Raw genomic sequence first — 14,996 nt, 5'->3', positions numbered from 1 at the left:
ACAATCTCAGCTGCTTAAAAAACAAAATTAATAAGAAGAGAGATGTTCTTTCACTGCCCTTTTAAAATGAGGAAGATTGTTGGAACATTTGATGCTGTTTGGAAGTAAATTCCATTGATGAATTCCGGTATAAAACAATTAAGTGCACTCTTGCCCTTTAATTCTTGGAACAACAAAATTGGTGGAACTGCCCCTGGTAGAATAATTGACTGTTTTCGCGCGCCTTGATCGTAATTTGAAGCATCGTTTTTATTGATAGATTTCAATCAATTTGACTGAGATTTAGTAACATATAAGAAATTCAATATTCTTGAACAAAATGATGTTTCTGTAGCGTTTATTTGATCTTATCTTCCACAACGAAACATTTCCAAGTTTAAAACACTTTCGAAAACAAAATGTTTGGGACTTGACAAAAATGTGTGTTGTGAAATTTAGGCCTATTGAATTTCTCATGAAAGTTATTTCTTCTTGTCATCCAAAGTTGATTCATGTAAGTTTATCGATTGTAAATGAAAAATCCGCCGGATAAAATTATGTGGAAGGCCAATTTCAGTTTCAAACAAGTTTTCGCGCGAAATTGGCAAAATAAGAAATATAATAGCGTGAAAATCCAGAAACACATGATCAAAACAGAAAACCTTGCGTTTTATGTTTGACAAAACTTTGTCTTGCCATCCAGAGCTATTGGTTCCTCCGCATTTCGAAAACTGAAAACTGAAGTCGTCGGACGGATGCTTTCATGATACTTGCGCTGCCCCGAATACATCATGTACATGTAATCGTAAATGCATGTACATGTACATAGTATTCACATGAACATAAACATTTTGTACATTATAGCACACAAGCTTCCTCCAACTGCTACGATTTCGAGCCCAAGATGAAATTATATCTGACTGCAGTAAACCACCCGGATCGACATTTATAATACCGGAGTCTTATATGACCCATGCTCTACCAATAATTAGATACTCAAGGCGCTGGTAATTATGTCTATTTTTAAAGACAGGTAAATGAGGTTCACGAGAAAGATGTGAGACCCATTATGTGGCACCTTTATAAAAGTCGACAAGGTGCTGCGGCGCATATTGCAGCCACTGCCAGAAACACCGGGGCAACTTCCCTTTCTCTTATGGCGATAAGTGTTACTGGGTTATTTAACGTGCATTACACAACACGCGGGACCTGCGGCTTTACGTCCCATCCGAAGGACGGAGCAATAATGGTAAAGTGTCTTGCTCAAGAGCACAAGTACAATGTTCCCACGGTCAGGATTCGAACCCATGTACCACGGCACACAGGTCAAACACCGTAACCACTGGACCACAGCACTCCACAACAAGAAAGCGGCGGGGACGGCGAGTGTACCTCAGGTATGGCATTGCTGCCGACAAGGCATATTGCTTCCGTAACTCGGCATCAGGCAAACAAAGAAAATGTTCCGGGAGTGGCGGGTTCTATTTTATTTATTTATTACATTTCTTTAACAAGTGTATATCCAAACATTCCTGGGGCATGTTCTTTGTTAATCTTGGCTCAAGACGCTAGTGATCGATAGTGGATCGTACATAGTGCGCCCTCTAATGGCACAACAACTTAGACCAGCACGCCTATACTCGCAATAACGTCTTGGCCATTTCGTGTCAGTGGTTTCACTTTTTCTTTATTTTCTCCCTAGGCTTTCCTATGGAACCAATCAGAGATCGAGAAATGGTTCAATGGCTCGCTTAACGGTTGTAAACATTCGCGCTATACGTGCGGTGATCAACATCACCAATCAGCGACCGAGAAATGGTTCAATGGGGAGGGCGCGACGGGGACGTCTCTATAGTCCGAAGTACCATTGGTCCGAAGTCCCATTGGTCCGACGGCCCCCTTGCTCTATACGTTCCATTGGTATAAACGTCCCATTGGTCCGAAGTCCCATTGGTCTGACGCCCCATAGGATAAGGGTTAGGGTCAGTCAACTTGAACAAGTGGAACTACACAGTATTATGTTTCGAACCAATGGGACTTCGGACAAATGGGACTTCGGACCAATGGGATTCGGACCAATGGGACTTCGGACCAATGGGACTTCGGACCAATGGGACTTCGGACCAATGGGACTTCGGACTATAGAGACGTCGCGACTACTGCGGCAAATGGGAACTGCCGTTTGGTTCGAATCTATACAGACGGTCTGATTTACATAAAATGGCCGCGCCCCCATTGCTACAAAATGACCAAGACGTTAGTGAGAGAAAGTAGAAAATCAATTATTCAAGGGCGCTACACGACGATGCAACTATCGCTATTGATCACTGACGTCTTGGGCCAAAACTAGTTCTTTGTTTGCCTGATGGCGAGTTAGGGAAGCACTTATCGGCAGCATATAAAGCCATATACTTGAGCTAGCCTACATCCACAGCTTTCGTGTGGCGACTCAGACAATTAGAGGGACTCAATTAGTCAGGGTAACTACATGGGCGTCGCGAGGGGGGGGGGGGGCAAGGGGGGCTGCTTGCCCCCTGACAATGTTGTAGTCGAGTCACCAACGTCGAGTCCGAGTCCCGAGTCACAAGCCTCTAGTCCGAGTCCGAGTCTCGAGTCACAAGCCTCGAGTCCGAGTCTGAGTCTCGAGTCACAAGCCTCGAGTCCGAGTCCGAGTCCCGAGTCACAAGCCTCGAGTCCGAGTCCGAGTGCGAGTCTCGAGTCACATGCAAGCCTCGAGTCCGTTCTGTCTTTTATGTAAATCCCAGTGTATATATAGTTTACCTTGTGTGTGTAAATGTTGTTTAGACCCAAAAGTGTTTCTTTTTAATTCCCATCCTTTAATAAATCATCCGCCATCCCTAATTCCTTCCATGTGCTCATCGTGCAGGCGCTAGGCGTGCGTGCGCGGCCCCTGGATACGATTTTCCGCGTAAAAAAGAATGCTTCGTTCGTCACACAAATACGTAACGTTATGGTTTTTTTCTTTTGATGAAAATACGTGACTCGAGTCACCAGTCACCAAGCTCGAGTCCGAGTCATCATGGTCGAGTCCGAGTCCGAGTTATATTCCAATGTGACTCGAGTCGAGTCTAAGTCAAGAAAAATGTGACTCGAGTCCAACTCGAGTCCGAGTCCTGGATCGAGTCCTACAACCCTGCCCCCTGGACAAGCCACAAAAAAGGAGGGGGGAAAAGGAAGAAAAAAAAGAGGCGGGAAGTCATATTGTTGTTAATTTAATGGGTTGGTGTGGGGGTTGGAAATGTCCCTGCCCACCCTCGAAACAAATGATACATCGGGAAAATGCTGGAAATTATAGGGGTTTTTTTTGGGGGGGGGGTTGCTTTGCTCCCCTTTAGAAAAAAAATCCTGGCGACGCCCATGGGTATATAGCAGGCACGAGCATCCATTAACAGTACATGTACATGTACCCCCACTTGTTGCGAATCTAGTTTGAGTGTCGTAAATCCCTTTGTGTTTTTATTCCTCCGTGGTGAAACATATCACGTGATTGAAGCAACATATGAATTGATTTGGGATGACCTCAAAATACTTAGACTGCCAAGGTCAATCGAAGCGACATCGCAGACTAAAATTTTTCATAAACTGGATGCGGTGCAGTTTATTTAAGGAAGCTGAACTACACTGAATATGCGCATTTTGATCAGTGACTATACTTGATTGCCAAAAAAAACCAATTACTTAAAAGTCTTCACCGAAGAGTCCAGTCAACTGGAGGCAATTGAATCAGTGTGATCTGAGTTTACTTGGTTCATGCTTGGTTGGACAACAAACATTACGAATCACCCACGACTGGATCCGAAAAGCCTTTTGGGTTATAATAGCCCTATTGTGTTTGAAGCTGAAGGCCAGGCTTCTTCATTGCGTACTCATTGTGCAAAACGCCTAAGACTTTTGGCGAAGGCTTTGGACAGTACAGAGTACAGCGAAGAAACTTTCCGGAAAGGTATTTTGCACTTCCTTTAATCTTTGTGTATCTTTAAAACGATTATTGGCGAGAATTTGAGACTGAAAGTTGCATGAACCAGTTGCAGTTTTAACTTAAACCTTTCCACCGGTGGTGACTTCTTGGAAGTCGGTCACGATGCTAATGGAGGAACAAACATCTTCTTTTTTTACGGATTCATAGGACACCCTGGAATGTCTATGCATTGAACCTCGGTAGTTAAACGTATACCAACAACGTGGCGGTGTTATTGATGTTGCAAGGTCATTTTGTGAAGATGGTACATGTGATGCGATCGAGCTTAATGAGTTGTTTGTCGGGAATTTTTATTTGGAGATACAGGCCGAAATAGCGCCACGTCATCACTTCATCACAACTCTTGGTGTTCTGACTTCCATAATTTTTTAACTAAAGATAGTATCAGCATGCAGTTTTCATAGCAGTAATGCTGAGATTGTGCTCTTTTCAAATCTGTAATAAAATTTGTTTTGAACAGGGTCGACAAAATGACTCATTTAGTTTGATCGCATCACATATGATCGTGCGATTTGACCTATCGCCATTTCAGCTATGATGTTGTCTTATTTTAGGAAATGTCATCTAGCCTATTGTGTGAATGGTGAAGCCATAATTGTAATAAGTCAGGTCATTTTGTGTGTTTGAACCCTCTTCTGATATGTTCGACCATAGAACAAGATTAAGAGACAGTGCACCGTCACTTGTAAATACCGCTAAGGGTACACACCGGTAAATCGATCCGCCAAGCTCATGAATAAAAGTTATACCCTCAAAATATTCTATATTAGAGAGTTCTGAGCGCCGTAAAATTGGGGAATTGAAGAGATATGGTAGTGAACCTCTGGCCCGGACTTGGGGCTTCCAATTCTGAGCATTTTGGATGCTATTGGGCTCGAAAGTGGCGCTATTTTGCCATGTTGTGGAGGGATCGTTTTTCAAGATGGCTGCTTTTCCGCTTTGGGGAAAATAGGGGTCGTCTTCTTTGCGTGAAAATATCTCGAAAAGTCAATGGTCAACCCACCATAAATTGAAAAGAAAATGAAAGATGACACATTGATCATCATTTTTCTGTGCAGCTTGAATACCTGTGAGAGTTTTGAGTATTTTTAAAATAATTTTGAAGTACGGGCATTTAGCACTAGTGTCTATGGGAGTTTATTTGCAGGTATGCACCCCTAAGTCAAGTTTTTGGTGCTACGTATCGTATGAATCGAGTATTGCTTATTTTAATAAGCAATACTCGATTCAATACTCGCCAACAAGTGTTTAAAAACACTTGTTGGCGAGTAATGAGCGATAACCAACAAGCTATATCTTACTATGAACTATAGGGAAACTAAGAAAAAAATCGTCGATCATTTACGGGCCAATGGATATTTGACGCCCACATATTGGATTTGGATAAAGCAGAGGTAGGTAAGGGCATGGACTGACCGAATTTAGTGGCAGTGTTGGAGTTGAGAATATTCCCGAGACCTGTCGAGCCCTCATTAATATTTTCATCAGTTTTGAGACAACCAATTCTATCAATTAGCCCATTTGTGCCATACATAATTATGATCAAAGAATACTGATAGTTTTAAAGACAACACTGACTGACTTCTGGTGAAAATGTTCGATTTTTGACTCAGAATCTCACCGAGATCTTGCGAGACCACTTTGAGATGCAGATTTCTCACTTACTTTTGATTTTAAGTCCAACTTTCACTGAAATGAAGCTAACTGTTTTCTGTGTCAAAGCCAAAATATTGTGAGATTTTTTTCCCATTTTATATTATCATAGCACTGTTTAGTGGGACATTCCTGGCCCGTTTGTTGCCATCGATTATGACAATAATTCGCCAAAGCCCTTTGCAAAGATCTCCTTTTCACACCATTCAAATAAAATGGATTCCTTTGTCGTTTGAAAAGTCTTCATTGAGCGCATCGCTCAGATTTTGATCGTGTTAAACGGCACGAGTGGAGTGGGCAGGCACCTATTATTAACCCATCCATATATATAATGGGTCTCGTCATGCATGTCATGTGGATATCTGCGAGCCCGTAGAATCTGAAAAGCCATTTAAGTAAAAATCTACCTTGAAAATCATTTTAGCTGTCCGTGTCGTTGTACAGGAATAAAAGTACATGTATATTTCCTCATGCGAAATACTTTATGGAAACGACTGTTTGATACAAACATTTTAGATACTCCTAAATATGAACAGTTCATAGTTCTTAAAAATTGACGTGATTTAATAAGCACTGAATACTCAGTGATGCTGTACGAGGGCTTGTGATCGAGCTACACAGGCGCTCGGGTTGGACTCGAACCCACGACCACCTCCTGCTTACAAGTGCAGACGTCTTTCCTCTCGATCACCGCCAGAATTTATGCCAGCATGTGCTGGTTGGTTCGAACCCGAAATGGCAACGGGGACCACAGTCAATCACTATTTGTGGCTTCACTTATCGGACAAGGATGTTAAGGGAAATGGGACCATGGTTACTTTGACTACACAGTTTACTGATAGCTGACTCATTATTTCAAGAACCACCTGAATATATATATTCTTTTCTTTTTTCACTCTCAACTTGTTTTCGCCAAACTTCAAGTAAACTATATCTAAACTCTACACAGTTGTTCTCTACTCAAAACTGAGCAAATTTATCATGTGAGATTTTTCTTATTATGCAAATATTTATCATAAAATGGCATTGTTAAGAATTCCGCTTTTTGAATGCTCTGCATAGAAGCGGTTACAGTAATCCTGTTCGGTATTAATAGGTTATATTTTTTTAATGTCACAAAAGAAAAGCATTGCCTAAAATCCCATTCATTTTCATAGTCCAGCCTATTGTGAGAAAACCTTGAAATCAAATCGTTTAATCATTGGGTCCTCCTTCCATGCGATGGGAATACTTTGTGTAGGACTGTAGTCAGGATCATCCATCATTGTTGCAAGACGTACGGTAAAATACTCTTCAATAGATACACTTTTCCGGGGGGCTCTCGGTCACAAGAAAGACATAAGTGGTGTGGATCGCGTGGGAACCACTCTGAGATTTGAATGGATATAAATAATGTTCCTTTTGTCCTCATTGTGTACACATCGTTGGAAACGCCACGAATCGCTCCGTAGCCTGTAGGGGTAGGTTCGGGGAGATCCCTATAGTGACAAATGGTGTCCAGCACTCCCTCATACTACCCTTCCCCTGCTTTTCGAATTTCCACCGCTGGGCAATTTTAAAATGTTGCCGTATGGTCATCCCCCCACTCGCCCACACGGATTTACGATAACAATTTATTTCAAAGTGTTTTATTTTACTAACAAGTTACCGGTACAACTTCTGGGCTATCGTACGTGACACTAAGCGGAACAAATAATAAGAAGGTCAAGCGAGTTCACGTACACGACAAAAAAATATTAAGTAATTGTCTATCTGATTACAACGTATGAACATGATTGATCGTTTTGTTCAAGACAAGAGTTATAGATGAAAAAACACCAGATGACGTCATCATGATGTCAGAGTAATATACACTATTCGGGATGTGATTCGATTATGTTGAAAGTTCATACCATAAATCGTTTAGGAGAAAACCCGCGGAGAATTATTGTTCGGAAAAAAGAGAGATTTATCAGACCGATTTCAAACAGTGGCCGGGTTGTATGTGCCCGACTCCACTCAACAAAGAAGATTTATCAGAACAATTCCCGACCACTCAATAATAATCCTGGCACGGTCATTTATGCTCAGTAAAAAGGCTTCAAGCTCGTGGAAATCGAAGGGTTTACGTATCGTAGCCTAAATGTTCTCATTTTTCCAATTCAGGTAAGTTGACGACATGGGGCCGGGGACGCGTTCTGAGGCCGCTCGCACAGTCATGGAGTCGTTGCATGTAGTGACGGTAGAACCTATTATGTTCGTCCTGTCAATGACGAACTACATGCGGACGCCCGCCAGCCAACTTCTAGTCCTGCACAAAGTCTGTATCCAGAGCTACAACGACACGGTTTGTGGAGATGTAGACGAGAAATCGGCTGCTGTTGAGAACGACGTTCAGGCAAACGCAGCGCACTGGAATTTCCTCCTCAAGATGGCCCTGTTCATCCCAGGGGCCATAGTGTCGTCCTTGTACGGTCCCTTGAGCGATCGTTTGGGAAGGCGCATGTTCCTGATCATCCCATCCTTGGGCAGCATTCTGGGAGCTGTGAGCTTCCTCTTCCAGACTTACTTCCCAATGATGCCGCTGGATTATCTGATCGCCAGCGAAATCGCTGTGGGGCTGTCTGGGAACGTCGTCACCGCTTACATCATTGCCAAGAGCTACCTGTGTGACGTGACGGATGGCACTAACCGAACCAAGCGACTTGGAGTGATGAAGGCTATGTCTCACATCGGAGGTCCTATCGGGGCATTCCTCTCCGGTGTCCTGATTGACATGAAAGGCTTCGCCCCTGTCTACTTCATACTCGCTGGTATCCACGTCCTCGTTGTGCTCTACGTTGTGTTCTGGCTGGAGGAGACCGTGGATTATGAGTCGGACCAGGAGCTGAGCAGTGGGGGCGACGAAGATGACACTAGTGAGGACGAGGAGAGGGCTGAAGATGAAGAAATCGAGACGAAAGGGAAAGAGGAGCCTCAAGCTGGACAGGAAAAAGTGGAGAAAGAGGGAGAGGCAGACGACGGCAAAAGAGAAAGATTTTGGGGTGAAACCCGTGACTCCATCAGGCAATCTTTCAGGGAGGTGTGGAAGAGCTTGAGAAGCATGCTTCTGGTCTGCTTCCGAGAGAGACTTGGATGCAGACGCAAATACCTCCTGCTGGCTATGCTCATTGGTATCATCCATAACATTTGCTCTACAGGTTAGTGCTGCGCCCACTCTTCTTTTAAGTGGTGTAGTTTCAAAGCAAGGCGTATGTCGTAGGCACATGGTCTCGAAAGGTTTAAATGGTGGGGCCAAGTCACACTAAGCAATTATTTTCACATGCAAACAATATGGAGGCAAGCCAAAGAAACCTCCGGGAAAAACGAAGTAGATTCTAACAGTTTCTTGAAATACAAGCTCAAGTTCTGGAAACAAAACAAAGGGAGGGGGTTGATCTTTCGCACTTTTTTTTTTATTGAAGGGGGTACTGCCTTTAAAATGGAAGATGGAGGTTCTCGATACACATTGCATCAGAGATATAGATTGGAAATGAACAGTAATTCTGCCCATGGGCTTAGCTGATTAAAGTTTAAAACCGCAAGCGAATAAGCACAGTTGTACACTCTTTCTCTTTTATGACCTCAGCCAAGACCGTACCAGGTAGCCCATAGTAGATGATGTGGCCTCAGTAATCCCCAAAAAAGGTCTACACCTCTAAATTGTGTCCAGTGTCTTGGAACTTTGAGAACGTGTGGAGAACGCAAAGTGGAGGTTAATAATTAACCCCAAATTCCTATCACTTAATGCAATTATATGTTGGATGTGTTTCCTTTACTAAAGGACTTTTCGAGAAAAAAAAATAAAGTAGCTTTTATGTGTCAGTTCATAATACGATGTAAACTCAGTGCCAGGAAACGTGGTACACATCTTTCCATGTCTCGTTTGGCCTATTCATCAGAATAAACACAGGCTATATATATTTTCATCATTCTTTTTTGATGAGAAAAACATCAGAGTGTTTATGTTGTATTTTTCGTTCTCCTTTCACTTTGATCGTGCACAGCCGAAATGGACCTGATTGTCTTATACACGAAGCATTCTCCGCTGAATTGGACCGCCACGACCATCGGTGTTTTCATCAGCGTTCGAACCGCTCTGAAAGCAGCCACCTTGGTCTTGGGGTTACCTGCAATCTTTAAGGTAATACCCAGTCCACAGGGCATCAGAATAAAAATACCGCCCAAGATTAACAAGTCCCATTAGAAAAAGAAAAGAACGGAACTGAGACATTGAAAACACAAGGTATTTTTTAACTTGCATGATTTATTTAGTATCTTTTCAGGATTCAAAATAAAAATTCAAATTAAAAAAAAATAGCTGTTGAGTTACTACGCAGTGCCTATTTTCGCTCTTGCTGGTGTAACTTACAGGTTGCCTAAATTTGTTTTGATAAATGGGTTGTAATTTGTTAACACGGTATTAAAACAAACTACAAAAGATATCATTTTGAATATGTAAAAATAATGTGATCGTCTTATTTGACCCTTTCTTTTAGATTGTGAAAAACCACTCGATGCAGTTAGATCTAGGTCTGACTTCCATAGGGATTATATCAACCTCAGCAGCTCTGACCATGATTGCATTCGCAAAATCCACTACGGTCATGATGATAGGTAAGCATTTGGTTTGATTTTGTTTTTCACATAGATTTTTGTCTTGCTGTTAAATAAAGGTATTTAAATGATTCAATATAAAGTCAGGTTTGACAAAATGTCTTCAATAATTTATCAGACCGAAAGAACAGACTAAATACACAAACGATAAAGCTTTTTTTGAAAATTAGAGTTCTTCCAAAAGTTTGGGACAGTGCCGCTGTACAGTTGGTCACCACTGGAAGCATCGTTCCAGCTATTGTTTATGGCACGGTTGTATTTAACAATGTTACCGCCATCACTGGGGGCCATCATGTATGTACAGGGACATTTGTGCTCAGACTGGTCTAGGCCCACACATAGAGCAAACTGAAGTTATGGTTTCATAATGAGGCCTATCATTCCTGCTATTCTGATCCATGAATCCAAGGGCTACGTATTAAACATGACTGAACATGAAAACCCACGTCTGAAACTAAAATACACGTCATGTGTTTCATTTTGTGTTTTGGCAATGTTCGTTTTGTAGCTGCCGCTGTTGGGATGTTAGTGAGCTTCCCTAGTGTTACCATAACGTCCATCAAATCCAAGTTAGTGGAACCTCAAGAATATGGTAAGTCAATCCCACTTCCCACGAGGGCTTTTTGTAATTAATGAAATGAAATTTCCATAAACACTTTATTCTCAATGTTGCCGAGTGATTGTGAGAAAAAAATCACTCAGATGGGACACGAACCCACGTCCTCCTGCTTACTAGCGCAGACGTCTAACCACTGCACCTGCGAGCTTGCTGGGGTCAGCTGGTTGAATTATATGGATCATAGAGCAAGGAACAGATTTTTTATCCACCTGACGCAAATTCCGTCTAATGATTAGAACTGAAATTTGCAATATTGATTTTTTTTAAAGCTCTGACAGGAGCTTGTACTTGTCACTAGGTGGTCGGTCTGTCTGTCTGTCCCCGGAAAAAATTACCAAAAGTATGGTGTTCCATATGTGCCATCGGCGTCACATTTTTCGGCGTCGTATTTTTCAGCTCTGGCAGGGATCATTTTGATCGATTTCATGCATGACTTTCTTGCCAGACTTCTTGCAACACGGCCAGAGCGTATTGTGCTCTCGCACAAGATTCCCGTAGATGGATCTGGAATGTGTCCTGTTATAAAAAAACCCAATAAATGGGACTGGAGAGGTGGTTTCTGTTTAAAAAAAACCACCACACCTCCCAGTTCAATCTACCTTTCGGATGACCGACTGACAATTTATTTCCGGTAAAACCATAAACGATAAATTGAGTTGTGGGTCATTAGTTTGGCAAAACTCTAAACTAAGCTATCTTCGGTCGTGACAAACGACAAACTATAGTATCGTCACATGAAGACAAACGCAATAAAGGAAAGTGCTAAAACTGTGACTTTTTGTGTTTTCATCTCAGTAGTATGATAACTCACTCTTAATTTGTCTTCATTGAATTCTTATCACCACGCATGCAGGGTCGCTCTTTGCAGTAACAGCTTTGATTCAGACGCTTACCTCCGTAGCCAGTTCTGGTCTTTTCAACAATCTTTATGCTGCCTTGCTGCCAATCTGGCCCGGTCTGCCGTTCCTTGTAACAGTCGGTTTCTACGCATTGTCGCTTCTCCTCGTACTGTGAGTAACGTGTTCCTAACAGTATAGGCCTAACTATTTTAGACTGGCGTTCCAAATCGCGCCTAACTAAAATGTATTCTTGTAGAACGGCTAGAATTCGGTTTTAGAGTTGCCTCAGAATAAATTAGTTCGGTGCTACCCTGGAACGTCAGTCTGACGGATATGGTAGAGAACCAAGTTTTATTTGCCGCAAAACCAACCATCCTACAGTAATGGACATGCGGAGTTCCGTGGACTAATTTGAGGGCAACCAAAGTTCAATGGCCGTTAGAGCATAAAGGTGTGGAGGCTGGAAGGCTTACGTTAAATCAACCGTAACACCAGTCAACAGCTAGTCTACGTCTGTTTGTGAACAGAACTAATATTTATAGGTTTTTCCCGCTGTTTAGATGTTTAGGTTATTGTGCCTAGTCTAAACAGCGTGGTGTTACCTATAACCTTGATTTGTTTGAAAGTAAAGTAGTGCAGTTAAAACGTCAGCACCGTCAATAAGATTTAGGCCTATGTCGGTAAAAAAAGCTTATATTTTGTTCATCTAAATTTGCATGTGTATGTATTTTGATCCCACAGACTTTACCAATGTGAATAACAAATCTAATAACACCCCCCGCCATTCAGGTACATATGGTACGACGTGAAAGTGCAATCTAAAGAAGAGGAATTGATGACTGGTAAGTACGACGTTAATGCCAGTATGAATAAAGTAAGTCTGTCATGAGCCAATGTGGCTCATCAGGCGGGTGTTTATCTCTGGTTTCCTTGACATGAAACGACCAAGAACATTTCCATTCCTCCTGGGTGGGATGCCAGTCCATCGCAGGTTACTTCCCAGCTCCCGAGCTATTTATACTCCTGAGTGGAGAGAGACAAGTGGGGTGGAGTGGCTTGCCCAAGGACACAACATAATTAGGATTCGGGCCCCTGACCCTTGGAACACGAGTCATGAGCCCTAACAATGCACTAAGCATGCAACACTCCATGGGACTGGCTACATAGTCATAGGACCATCATTCCCTTTCGAACACACAAAAAACCTATAAATTATCAATCAAAGTGACCACATAAAGAAGTAAAAAGGAGTTATGGATAAAGAAGAGCACCTAGAAATTCTTAGATTGGCTGGGTTTGATTCCGCAGACCTTTGGGGACCGTGTGGGACTCGAGGAATTGTCCTTTTCAGAAATTTGCGGGCACGTACACGCTATCGGCAATGTGCATTGCACATCAAAATGTTGAGATGTAGATAGTGTTGGCCAACAACGGTGGTGTAGGCCCTCATCCGCAAATGTCCATGGGCTTATATTTTCGGGGAAATACGGCTACATTTCGTACACAGTGAATATCACCAGTTTTTAGAGAGAACAAATAATTGAACGTCTGTAAAATAGATAAAAATGTCACTTGTGTTGTAAAGTGATAGCGCCCAAAAAGCTGCCACCGCTGCGATACTCAGGGGTGCATAGTTTGCCAAAAATCACAATGAGCATTGTTCTCCTCATTTGATACCGACCAAACCCCCAGGCTGATGGCCTATAGATGAATATGCATCTAAACCAGAAATTCAGTAACTGGTTTATACATGTATTTCACAACCCCCCCAAAACCAAATGTTCAAGGTCGGGGGCCTAGGATGTAGAGGCAGTCTCCGAGTCCAGTGGTGCTAGTGAATAACTGTGGGGAATAACGTATTAAAAGTAAACTTGGCGACCCAAGCGTTAAACTGGCTGGGTTTTACCGACAATTGTGCTTTTTTTGTGTGTTATTACAGATCGTCCCGGGCCCAAATACAAAGAACTAAAGAATATTGAAGATGGGAAGACGGATTAGCCACCTCGGGAAAATACCCAGTTGCGACCGCGGCGACAGAACATCATTGAGCTGCCCACTGTGGAGCAGTTCAAGGGAGCCATCAGGGCCTAGATCATAGGAGCTGACTTTCGACTTGCACCAACTACTATGTATATACCAGAGCACCTTGCACAAGTGTCCACCATTTGAGACTAGCATGTTAAGTTGTAAGGCTGTAAACGAGTAGCTGCATGGAAATAGAGGTAGAAGATGGGTTTCATAGGTGATCGTCTTGAAGAGAAATGTCACGATTATCTGGATGTAAAAAAAAAAAAAACTCAGTTGATGGAAAAAGCCAGGTTGCTTAGATCCAATTGTTGACGAGATCGTGACCGACTACGGTCCAAAGCACCAACCTTGACAGATATATTCTTTTAGCCATAGAGAAGATGTTTAGAAGGGGTAACACCTGAAATTGCTTTGGGAAAGGTGCCTACCTTGCATCAATATTTATTCACGTATTTGGGTTCTATAATAGGGTTAAGTCTATCAGAAATAGAGATATCTGTATGTTGGATTAACTGTTAAATTTGCACTCTATACTTACGGAAACTATCAAACAATTCGTGCATGGCCGAGTTGGGCCATTCCAATGCAAAGTTCTTCCAAACACACTGCACGCGGACATCTGGGAATGTTTTTATATTGGTTTCTCTAGCTCCCAGACCTATGTTATTGAGAAAAAAAAACAATTGAGCCTGGGGTGCTGAATGGTAACAAATAGCAACCGATGAAAACTGGTGTGCAAATGAATAGATGTTTTCATCAGATGACGTCAGCTCGCCCTACCTAAAGATCAATTCGAGTACGCTATCAATTCTGTCCCTTCAATGGCGAAAGCATTGTGCTATCTACTGTTCAGATAATCCGTCACGTGACACTTGCTTTGTAGAATAGGGTGACAATGGTTTCTCCATAGAGAGGGGCCTCGTTAGGGGTACACACCTGTACATAGGCCTAAACCCATCCGCTGAGCTCATGAATAAAAGTTATACCCCTCAAAATAGGCCTATTCTATATTAGAGAGTTCTGTTCGGAGAGACATAAAATTGGGGAATAATGCATGCGATGAACCTCTGGCCCGGACTTGGGGCTTCCAATTCTGAGCATTTTGGATGCAATTGGGCTCCAAAGTGGCGGTATTTTGCCATGTTGTGGAGGGATCGTTATTCAAGATGGCTACTTTTCCGCTTTGGGAAAAATAGGGGTCTTCTTTGGGTGAGAATTTCTCGGGAAGTCAATGGTCAACCCA

At 42.4% G+C, this 14,996-nt stretch overlaps 1 protein-coding gene across 1 annotated transcript; it reads left to right on the top strand.

Moving 5' to 3' along the window:
- The first annotated feature begins 3,913 nt into the window (after positions 1-3,913).
- LOC119742048 (proton-coupled folate transporter-like) lies at positions 3,914-14,765 on the top strand. Its single transcript, XM_038218065.1, has 8 exons — positions 3,914-3,943; positions 7,778-8,811; positions 9,658-9,794; positions 10,150-10,267; positions 10,776-10,859; positions 11,740-11,896; positions 12,515-12,567; positions 13,665-14,765. Exons 2-8 carry the CDS (start codon positions 7,791-7,793, stop codon positions 13,721-13,723), a joined length of 1,629 nt encoding a protein of 542 aa, XP_038073993.1. The 5' UTR covers positions 3,914-3,943; positions 7,778-7,790; the 3' UTR covers positions 13,724-14,765.
- The last annotated feature ends 231 nt before the right edge of the window (positions 14,766-14,996 follow it).

The sequence above is a fragment of the Patiria miniata genome, unplaced genomic scaffold (genome assembly GCF_015706575.1).
Source record: "Patiria miniata isolate m_02_andy unplaced genomic scaffold, ASM1570657v1 HiC_scaffold_5, whole genome shotgun sequence".
NCBI lineage: Eukaryota > Metazoa > Echinodermata > Asteroidea > Valvatida > Asterinidae > Patiria > Patiria miniata.
Note: the sequence above shows the minus strand (reverse complement) of the source record. Positions and strands in the feature narration are given on the sequence as shown.